At 38.6% G+C, this 12,019-nt stretch overlaps 1 protein-coding gene across 1 annotated transcript; it reads right to left on the reverse strand.

The window, feature by feature from the left end:
* Positions 1–467: 467 nt before the first annotated feature.
* On the reverse strand, positions 468–6,990 carry LOC113135388 (sterile alpha motif domain-containing protein 9-like). The gene is made up of 8 exons (XM_026315391.1): positions 6,931–6,990; positions 3,591–6,106; positions 3,210–3,294; positions 2,832–3,046; positions 2,472–2,731; positions 2,229–2,351; positions 1,762–1,879; positions 468–1,653 (listed from the first exon to the last, which is right to left on the reverse strand). The coding sequence occupies exons 2-7, from the start codon at positions 6,097–6,099 to the stop codon at positions 1,766–1,768; spliced, it is 3,306 nt and encodes a 1,101-aa protein (XP_026171176.1). The 5' UTR covers positions 6,100–6,106; positions 6,931–6,990; the 3' UTR covers positions 468–1,653; positions 1,762–1,765.
* Between the last annotated feature and the right edge of the window lie 5,029 nt (positions 6,991–12,019).

The raw sequence follows: 12,019 nt of genomic DNA on the forward strand, positions 1-12,019 counted from the left end.
GTGACAGAATAATGTGATGCTTTTTGTCTATCTCATTGAATGTTGAATCAGGTGTCCCTGCCGTGTTATCCCTACATCTGTCTTCTCTTCATATGTTCAACATCAGCACCTCTAGTCTCATGCAGTGAACCAAACTGAGCCTTTCACCCACACTTTGGTGTTTTGGACTCAGCTTAAAAATAGTTGGATGAAGAGTAGCTCATCCAAAAGCATAGTTGTTAGGTTAATGTGAGCCTTCCCAGTTCTCTACATTCTGGGCAGGTATTGTGGGAATCCAAGCTGCTCCTGTGTTGTGCATTTTCTGTTGTCTTTTATAATTTTGAACAGATTTCAGAGGAACCAAGATGTTCAAGTGTCTCTTCCGACATAACCCTCACACAGGCAGCCAGAAGCCCCTCAGGTAAACCTTTTCTTTTTGTGCACAGAGTACATCAGTCTTGATTTTAAAGGGGAAAAAAGAACTTTAATAAAGAATATATAGTATATAAAGATCATAATTGAGTATCTTATTCTGCAAAGTACAGCAACAGTTGTATTGTTTCTTCAGTTGCAGTTACAAGCAGTTCATTGTTTAATCACTGTCAGTACAAGGCAAAACTTGTGATTGTGATATAATGATCCTGTATGAATGGGTCTTAAATGTAAAAATGTTTCTTACGTTGGCTAATGACAAATTCATAGTCGCAATGTAATGTAAGAATAAAAATAACCAAATAAAACAGATTGTTAGATTAAGTCTCCAAGCTCTAAATGTGTGTTTAGATAAATCCTTTTCACATTTGACTGGTTTTTACTGTAGCACACCTGTCATCCAAATTAATCACACAACAAAAGTTATACTCATTTTGTTAATCTTACTCAAACTCTTACAACAAAACATCAAAATCAGTTTTTTCTGAGAACATTGTGAACATAATAAATCAACTATTTGTGACTCAACCGTCCCACACTATTTGAACATTTTTAAAAGAGAAAAATTTGTCTTTAAAAATGTGACTGACAATTTCAGTAAGTTTGTTCCCCAAAACATTGAGAATTTGAAAGGAGTAAAAGGAGTCATTGTCAAGTAGGAATTACTTTATAGTTGGAGTAAATTATTCCTTTGTTTGCATGTTGCTTCATAATGTATATCATAAATCTATCAGCCTTCCCTTTACATAAACACATGGATGTAAACTTAAAAGAAAATACAGATGATGTTAGAACGTTCCTCCTCCTCAGGATGTCTTCTGTCTCCTCATCATGTCTTCTGTGTCTCCTCCTCATCATGTCTTCTGTGTCTGTCTCCTCCTCATCATGTCTTCTGTGTCTGTCTCCTCCTCATCATGTCTTCTGTGTCTGTCTCCTCCTCATCATGTCTTCTGTGTCTGTCTCCTCCTCATCATGTCTTCTGTGTCTGTCTCCTCCTCATCATGTCTTCTGTGTCTATCTCCTCCTCATCATGTCTTCTGTGTCTATCTCCTCCTCATCATGTCTTCTGTCTATCTCCTCCTCATCATGTCTTCTGTGTCTATCTCCTCCTCATCATGTCTTCTGTGTCTATCTCCTCCTCATCATGTCTTCTGTGTCTATCTCCTCCTCATCATGTCTTCTGTGTCTATCTCCTCCTCATCATGTCTTCTGTCTCCTCCTCATGCCTCCTCGTGTGCTAATCTGCACAATGAAATGTTGATCAGTGTTTGTTTTGCATTGAACACTTTCAAAACACACAAAAAGTATGTGTTGGGTTGTTATGTAGAAAGTTATTTAATGACCACTAACCTTTTCAAATTTCACAGGACCATACGTCCTCCCCTGCATGTTTCAGTGTGAGCATTAGTTGATCACTGGTTGAATTGACTGTGAAGAAATTTGCCTGTTCATGTCCGAGCTGTATTTCCTGATGAATGAGAGCAAAGCCAGGTTTTAATATCTAAATATCCATCCATTTTCTATACCCGCTTTTTCCTGGCTCAGGGTCACGGGGATCTGCTGGAGCCTATCCCAGCTCTCTCTCGGGTGGAAGGCAGGGGTACACCCTGGACAGGTCACCAGTCCATCGCAGGGCCACATATAGACACACAAAGACAGACAACCTATATCTAAATATCAATCCTATCAATAGCAATAAACAGAACAGACTTCTGATCACTGATGTGAGTAAATGTGATCTTTAGCAGGCAGCAGGGAGCATAACATTCAAGAAATACAGGAGAAACACAGTATGCTCAGGAGGCTAAGTAACATACAGCAGGTGAAATCTTTGTCTTTGCATTAGTGGTCAGGCTGAAAGAGTCCAGCATTTGAAGGGGCTTCTCTGGGTTTGACTTATGGATAAGAATTGATCCATCTCTTTCCTGTTGCTCCAGTGTCTGCAAAAGAAACATCCCATTCTTAAATATGCTTCATAGTCACAGTAGGTAATGTTTTCAATGAATTCAATCCATATTTTCTGATATGACAATGCTGATTACTGTGATAGCTGGTACAACCTGTCGTAGAGCAGCATCACATGGGATCAGATGGATATGGAATGTGAGAATTGGCTGTTTGGTCTTAAAAATCAACACGCTGCAATGCGCCTTCACAGGGAATCTAGCTCTCACAAGGACTCCGTGTGTAGAGAAGCGATACAGCAATGACTTGACATGTGAGGACATGACCTCAGACACCTGTTCGAGAAAGTTTCCAGATGTGTCTCTGTGCAGAACTGCAAACTTGTCGGACACAGTTTGGAAGCCATCTGAGCAAACTGAAAGACATAGACAGTGTAAGGTACAAAGAGCAGTCTTATCATTACACACAGGCTGAGAGAATTTGAGTTTAACTCTGTTTTCATTGTGTTTGCTCACCTATACAGATCCAATGTGGGAGATACACTTCATCAAACCTTCCCTCATTGACTGTGATGTCCAGAAGGGGACCTGCTGGTTTGCAGTGCACCATGTTCAGCTTCTGGGTGTGTTCCTCCCATGATCTAAACTGGTATGTGAAGCGGACCTTTTTCTTACAAACCCAGCGTAGGGCAGAAACACTGCACTGGAACTGACCTGCTCCAGACTGCAAGCTGTAGTAAGGTAAAGGAAAAATGTAACATTCAACAGCAGTGATGGAAAGATGCCTCTTACAGCTCAATGTATTGTCTGTAAATAAAAGACTCTATAGTTTTTTTGTTTGGTTTTTTTTCCTAATTCCCAGATGCCTTCATGTTTTGGTGATGTTATTCTTACCTATAGGTTGTGACACCATGTATTATTGTGCATTGGGGTTCTGTTGCAGTCCACTGGCCCAGGTCCTGTTTTGGATGACCATAATCTTAATGAAACACAAATGCAGACACATTTAGGCATTAAGCTCATTATGAAATATGATTATTTTTGCACTTAACATTTTGTTGATATACAGAGGACTGTCCTAATATGAAAATACTTTAATATTCAGACACTGAAAGAGAGAATTGTTGGGATAATATATGCCACTTCATAATGCACAAAGTAATTATTTGTTCAAATGAAGTTAACAAGGTAGATTAACACAACCAATGGAAATCATTTAGAACATTGCTTTAGTTCAATCGCTCACACCCGACACATTTTTTTCAGTGTACTGACCATTTTTGATGGTCTGGATGCCCAGAGCTACCAGGCCTCCGATAGTGAACCCAAGGTAGAAGGAAACTTCACGTGGAATCCAGACACTTTCTTGCATGTTGGCTTTCACCTGAATCTGCACCTTTCCTACAGATGTACACACGTGGTACTCCTCAACTCTTCCATGAAATTTGAAGAGTTGTTGTTGGACCCTAAGATCTTTGAAAATCTTGTCTTTTTGTTTCATGTAGTTGAAGAAGTCTGTTGTTGCGTCCTCATTCTCCAGCCAAAAATCATCACAGGTTGTTGGAACAATGCTGCCCAGAGCCTGGCCTTTGCCGAGGAACAGTACAGGGCAGAGATATCTTGATCTGAAGTACTTTGCGTATGCACGCTTGTAGAGATGGGACATTTCTTCGATAAGTTGCATCAGGTCAGATGAGTTGTTTTGTGTGTTGTTTTCGTTTGTCCACCTTTTAAGGAGGGCAACAATGTAACGCTCAGGGGTGTCTGCAGCAGTTATTGTGTTCTCGTCCTTTGTGAATTCATTCATGATTCCGCTTACAGGGTCTGGTAGTGCTTCTTCAGTATATTGCCTGTGGCATGATGACGCAATGGTCCTAATGTATGATGGATCCTCTTCTTGCATACCGGGCCTTGAGTACGTTAGATAGTTGTTAAAAAAATCACATTTCCTTTTCACATCATCTCTGAGGCTCTTTATGAGATCGTTAAATTTGAAGAGTTTGTTGTCTCCAAGTGATTTCAGGACAGAGCCCATGGGCTTATTACATGTGAGAACTTTTTTCCAGATTTCATTTTGACTCACAAGAAGGTCATACAGAATGTTGCAAACCTGCAGGTAACCGAACTGCCCTCTGGTGTTAAAAACATTTGAGATATTCCTCATGCCATCTTTGTTCATGTCAGGCCCCTCTTCGTCCTCAGCAAGTTTTTCTTCATGTTTGAAAGCTTTAATGGCCTTTGTGGCAAGTCTCAAAAGTCTTCTTGGTCTGGCAGTTTGGTTCCTCAGATTTCCTGGTCTGGGGCTGAAAGAGTTCAGATGGTTCTTATGGATTTGGCCCAGTGTATCAGCAATGAATGAGTTTTTGTGGTCTCTTTTCTTTGCTCTCTCTGCCCACATTTCTGCCAGATTGTAGTCTTTTATTTCTATGTAATAAAAGCGAGCGAGTGCCTGTGGAAAAAAAGGATTCTCAGAAAACTTATTTGACGCCACCTTCAGAACTGATGCACTCTGGGTTTTGCCATTGACCTGCACTCTGTTCTCAATCTTCTTAATGTCCAAAATCAGCCTAGAAAACTTTTCCTTGTTTCCTTTATTGTCTTTAATGTCTGTACCGCACTGTGTGTTCTCTTCTATTTTAGTTTCCCTTTTAGTTAGCATGTCTTTGATAAAATTAAGCAAACATGGAGGCACCTCATCTCTGCAGAAGTATGTCAAGAAGTTTCTTGCTGTGTCACTTCTGTCCACCTTTGCCTGAGCCAGAAGTTCAGTGCAGCACTGTGCTATCACAGGGTGAGCCATGCGGACTCTTCTTTCAGAGGTTGTGTCTTGCTGGAAGGTGATGATGAGGTGACTGAACGGCTTCATTCTGTCCTGCAGTGAAACGTCTCCATGTTCTTCTGGTTTTAAGAAGTTCAGGCACTGGGACTCCAGCAGATATGAACCTGGTACATAGGCATTCAGCAGGGACAGGAAGGCAGCAAGCTGGGTCTTCCGTGGTTTGTTTGCGCTTCGAACATTTCTGAAAACAGTGCAAGCTTGTGTGACGTAGGCTTGAGGGGAATCAGCAAGCATTATATTAAAGCCATGGAACTGTTTGCACTGATCAGGGTATCGATTTCCCAGCTCTGTCTGTTTGTCATTGAATTTTTGCCTTTCTTCATTGGAGAGGACTTTTTTTAGAACAACATTTTCACCCTTTACAACTGTATCCTTCCTAACGCAGCTGAGTATAGTCACTGCAGGACTAGTCCCACGTGTTGCTATTCCCTGTTGAGCAATCTCTTCCATAATGCTGTTTTGCAGATTTTCTAAAATCTGCTCATCATTCACTAACAGCAACACGGTTCTCTGTTGACCCCAGCTGCCTGTTGTGAAAAGTTGGACGACCTCCTTTGCAACACTTGCGATGTCTAAGGTTGAGCCTTTTAAGACAGCACAGTTGAAGGTTTTCCTCAAGTCCCACAACACCTGCATGGCCAGTGTAGTGCCCCCACATCCTGGCTGGTGGAGCAGTTTAACAGCAGCTATTCCAGTGCGTCTTCTTCCCTCAATTTTTTGCCTAAGTGCCTCATATCCCTCACGTTTAATAATAGGAGTTCCTGTGCCATTTGACGCTGCCTGATCGCTAATGTGAAAGTTTAACCATGAGGGTGGGGCCCCTCTGTAAAAGTTTTTCTCTGTCTCTTCGATATACGCTGGCTCAAACGACACTCCTGTGAACAGATTAGCATCTAGAACATCAAGCATTGAGGAAGACTCTGGAACCTCGTTCCACCGGTCCATTCTTCCACTTAACATAAAGAAGAAAAAAAAAAACAGGTAAACTTGGACTGTACTGCCAAACAATGATAAACACAGAATTTAAACACAAAATATTATGAAAGTATGATGCTCAAATCGTAATACCTAAGAATATGTAAAATAGGTAAAACTGGTTCTGTCACAGCAAATAATACCTCATAACTTAATTATTCTCCTGATAAATAAAAAATGTTTGAGCTCTTTGTAAGCAGAGTTGAGAACATCAGGTGTCGAATTGCAATCTACACTGTCCGGTTCTCCACTTACTAGTCTGTTTACAAATTACGCTGCCTGGTTTGAAAAAAAAAAAACGCGCCTCAGATGCAGTATCAATCTTTTAGCTTGACGTAATTTACTTTTTTAAGGAACTACTCATTACTGTAGGTTCTGCTAATCTTCAGTAGCTCTCGTGTAACAGTATAATTCTAGCTGTAGTTCAATCACCATCAATACATTTAATCATATTAATATCCTAGAAGCTATTGATTAATAGTTTCTCAATGAGAACCGTGAAAGTGTGATGTATGTGGCATTTGTCTGAACGTGGCAGACCAGATTGGTTAATGACAGGCAGAGGAAGGAGAACTTAGAGAGGAGCACAAATGAAACCAAAACTACCAGTTTTTAAGGCTGTTCTGGATAACTTTTAAAGAGCCTTTTCAATTTAAGTGTTTCATGTTTACTTTTTAAGATCAGATCAGATTTTCCCTGTTTAGGGTCATAGGGATCTGCTGGAGCCTATCCCAGCTCTAAGTTATAGTAACAGTGTGTTGATCTGCACACATAATATCCAGAATCAATAATTATTCCTACCTTTTCCTCCGAAGACCTTCGATGTGTTGGTAACTTCTCTGCTGTCGATTGTGTGTTGAATCCTGGATGGTGGCTGGAAGTATAGGCATATGCCACACCCAGAGGGGTGGGTGTAATTATAGATTGACAATGCAGATACAGATAAAGCAATGCCAACGTGTCAGCTCAAAGTAATTAGCAGGAGTAAAGACATTTATCTGGAAAAAAAAAATCCTCCTGTTTTCTTGGTGTTTACCAGATGTATGAGTTTCTACTGATGTAAATATAGGTATTTAAAAAAAAAACAAAATGTAATAATTGATAAAGTTGTCCAAGAATGCATGAAACATCATCTTTCATGAGTATTACTGTTCAGAAATATTTAACATTTTAGAAAATCAGACACTTATTGGAAATGGAAAATTTAAGGGGAGGATTTTGTAGTTTTAGCCTTGAGAATAATTAATTTTGGGGGGTGTACAGTATCATACTATCACTGGGCTGGTTTATTGCAGCAGTATTGTTTTACTGTAAAAGGCTGGAAGGATTTTCATTAAAGGGTTGGGACGAGCTCATTTGATCTGTGAAATGCTTGGGACAGGTGTGGTGGCAGTTTTTTGTTAAGCAGCTGTAACTGTCAATTCTTTACTATCAGCTGAATGCAGTTGCAAAGTAGACCAATCAGTGGGTTAATTTTACTTTAACAACTGATCCTTTTGGTTCATTTCCACTATTTAAACCTGCTTGTCAAGTTTGCAATGAATGTCTATTCTTGGTACAGATGCTTCATCAATCAAATGAGTAATAATGAATAGAGCCGCTGTCACCTGACAGCACTAATATAACCCTCAAATTCTGCAAAAAATAGATAAATGCTCATCACAGTGCTTATTTTATCATACCATTAGGCCTAGTTTATAAAATTATGATTATTCAAATAATGAATATTATAAATAATACAAAAAAATCCTCAAATTTGAAAAGCTGGAAGCATGAAATGTTTGGCAATCTGTCAAATATAGCTCGAATGGTCTTTCCTCAGTGTTATCTTTGGATTTTGTCATTTTTAAACCATAATGTATCAGAAAGAAAGCAACGTCACGCAACACAACATAGGTTAGCAAATATATTTTAATATATAATATTTATATTCATTTTAGCACAATGACAAAATGGCATAATTTCAGTTCAGTCTCATTTAAATCATGACAAAAAGCCACATTTTTCTGTTTCAATTATACCTCATATATTATTTAGTTGCAGTCACTGCAAAATAAATCCTGAAGTACTTCTCACCCCATAAGAGGAACACCTTAGTAAAAGTTTCTAACAGCATTGAGCCCATGGCATCCAACAGGGTTTTTTTTTTTTTACATTGTGAGCTGTATGTAAAAAAGCAATGGATGTAGTGATGCTCCTCATTGCTTTGTTAATCAAAGTGTCACACCCTCCAAAACCACGTCAGCTTTCTTGTTCCTCAGACCGAACAAGAACATTTCATTGACTCAAGCCACATTTATGTGGGTCCACATGATCCAACAGGCACGAATCACTTTACTTGTCACTTTACTTGAAGTAAGTCTTGATTAACACGATGAGCTGGATTGACTCTGTGAAACACTTGCGCTCTCAGTGCCTAATAATGAAACTCAGAAGTGAAAAGTTTTAGGTTATAGTTAAAACCTTCTTCCAGCTTCTTCTGAATGCTGCCAATCTGCACTAATGGAACAAAAAAAATATCAAGTTAGCAGCTGAAGCTTAAACATTGCAGTTCAAAATCCCACAAATGCAATGGAGGTTAGTGTCTGAAAATCACAGACCCTCAGTGGTATGGAGAGAATCTGTATAATACTAACACAGGTCATGCCTGGAAATCCTCCTCTGACCAACAGCTCCTCTCATGCTAAGTCAAATTGTTAAACCTACTGTTAAACCTCACCACAGGAATGTTTTTCAGCCTTATGTTAAACCTCCGACCACCGTGACAGATCAGAGCACTCGAGTTACAAGGATCGGATAAGCACTGGAAACGCAACACATCAAAATAGCATCTACTCTCAGCTATTGCAAAAAACACACACAATTTTCCGGCTGAGCCGCAAACATTATCGTGACCATCTGACATATTGAGGTTGTTCACAACTAACATGAAAAACGGCACGTCATGATCTCATGATGAAGTCCATACACCCCAGCAGTTTGAAAGCGGATTCAAGCTGCCATGTTTATCAATAATCTGATAGTTTGCTTTTCTCTGCATGAATGTACAGATGAAAATAGTTTTTCTTCCCCCCACAGTTGAAGTTGCGAAGCTTGTGCACAAAAATTAGTTAAAAAGTGCAAAAGAAAACACAAAACATTGCTGTACAACTTCATCTGAAGCAGCGTGACCAGAAATTCAGCATTTCTAACAATAACACACCTTATTACCATCGACTATATCACACCTGTGTACAGCATTCTTGTGCAAGACCTGCCACATTCAAGATAAATGAACTCCAGATGCTGCCGTCACATCTTCCTGACATGCACTCATTTCATGACCGCCCACACCTATACCTTTAATCTGCAGCTAAAAAAAAAAAAAACCCCAGAGCTATTCTTCACTACTTACACTACTCTAAACAGCACAGATACTCAGATTTTCACTGTATCACTTTTTCCATACACCCTTTAACCATTCACTTTTTGCTTTAGAAATAAAAAAAAGCAAATAAAACTGTTACGCCATGTCATATAAGACATTACGAAAAAAAGAATACATTGTGTAAAATATAGAAAAACAATATTTGAGAAGTTATTCCATTATTATACTGTTAAGTTTTTAACTCAAAATGCTGTCTTGAAGTAGCAAGATCAACAACTGCTACCAAAACTGAGAAACAGCTAAGAGGCTAAATTTGGCAGGGCGAGTTGTTGAGCTTGATTGTTCAACAATTTATTCATGGAAGTGTCGTGTAATTGTTTCTCTAATGCAGGACAAGAATTACTGCTCATTGTTAAAATGAAGGTTGTCTGTTGCATTTTTTTCTAAACCTAATTTATCTTCTTTGAGTGAGTGAACCAAAAAAAGATACACAAACACTGTTAAAGACCGATCTCCAAATCAGGAATCAGCAGGTCTTGGCCTTTGTTACATTTTAAGACTCTATTCTTTTTAAATTTCTTATCAGTCAGTAAAAAAAAAAACATGCCTCGCATGAACAAAATGGCAGGTTATGAGTTTGTGACTGCTTTTATATTTTGTCATGATTTGGAAACTCTCTGAATAAAGTCATTTTACAAGCAGTGACCACGACACATCTGATCAAATACGACACATTAAACGTAATACGTCTCGTCTGTCAACACAATGAAATGAATACCACTTTTTTTTTGTTTTTGTAAAATCATAATCCAAAGCCGAAACAGTAAAACATAAATGAAGAGAATAACATGAATTATAAAAATGTTGACGCATGTTCTTCTTAACATTAGATAATCACAATGTTTTCATCCCCTTGATCTGTTTCCAGTTAGTAAAACAAAACCAGGATACATAAAAACAACAATATATAGGCATTAAATAAATTAATCAATTTCAAAACAAACACAATGATATATATTCATAATACATATGTACAGCTTAATAAATGGAAAAACAACAGTCTTAATCTTAAGGGAAAAGGAAACTCTTCTTTGAGCGAATTTTAGTTGACTGTTAGCATTACATGTCAAATACCTTCACACAGTATCTGCCTCCTCACATCCTTTATTCAGCTGCTATGTAGTTGTGTTAATCACGTGTTCACCATAAATACATATATATTTTAGTAGGTTTAAACTTTGCAGCATTCACTAAATTGATATGTACTTGGTACACGGAAATCCAAATTTGACATCATTTGTGACTGATATGTTGATATAGTATGTTGCGATGGCAACAGAGGAAAACGTTAAGGCCAAACACAAAATCTGCCTGATGAAGGGATGTAATCGGGGGGGGGGGGGAGTCATCACAATTTGATGCCGACATAAATTTTAAACGCTCAATTGAATGACCTGAATTATTGATTTAAACTTTAACCAGGAGCATCAGGCAGTCAGACATTTCGATTTTATTTTTGATGTTTACAGATATTGCATGGTCAATCAAACTACTGACAAACTACCACACAGGTGCTAACATATCAGCGATGTGCCTACTGAAATTCTGAAAGCAAAAAAAAAAAAAAAAATACATGTAAATTTACGTTAAGCACTTCAAATCATAAAATAATAAAAAAAAAAAAACACAATGGGCCCCATCCTCCTTAACACTTTGTACAACAGTGGAACATGCCAAAATCTGAAAACAAAAACCTGCCTTGTGGGTTGTAAATCATTGAAGTTGATAAGTGGTATTTTAACATTTCTGGATAAAAATTACATCAGTTTTAACCCTGGGAAACACCATTACCCACAGGTCATAGCGGTAAGACCACTGCCTTCCTTTGCTTGACAAAATGCTCTGATGCATTGGTCCCCCTTTATGTTCAGCAGGCTGAAGCTAAAGGAGGGCAGCTACCGCTTCACTTGGGGTCTGGCCTAGTGAGGGGATAGTCTGGTCGCTGAAGCATAAATTCACCCAAAAATAGTCTGACATTGTCATACATCATCAATCTGAAAACATCAGTGTCTCTATATGGAGACACTGTGATGAAGTATTGGTTTCTACAGTTTCTGGTAGGAGGGTTCATCCTCTGGGGAGCGTCAATGTCTGATCTTGCCGATCCTTACAATAGTTCAAATATTTCAGTCTGGGCCAAAGTGGTGGGCCGACTGATGGTGTTACCATCCATATCTAAGACCTGAAGTGCAAAATTGGCCCAGAAATGTAACATTTATAACATATAGAACAGTGTTAAAGTATTTTAGGGTGGACTATTTCTTAAATAAGACCATAAAAAGCTTGATCTCCAGTTATCTGGATGATTTAAGCTTTGAAACACCTCGCTCTATAACTGCAGGCATTAAAGGTCTAACAGGTCCCCCTTCACCCCAAGTTTCAAATAATTGGTCACGAAGCATTTTTTTCTTTTCTGAAACTGCACACTTTCACTTTCTTTTAACAATAACTACTCCACACCCA

Source organism: Mastacembelus armatus, chromosome 18, assembly GCF_900324485.2.
Source record: "Mastacembelus armatus chromosome 18, fMasArm1.2, whole genome shotgun sequence".
Classification (NCBI taxonomy): domain Eukaryota; kingdom Metazoa; phylum Chordata; class Actinopteri; order Synbranchiformes; family Mastacembelidae; genus Mastacembelus; species Mastacembelus armatus.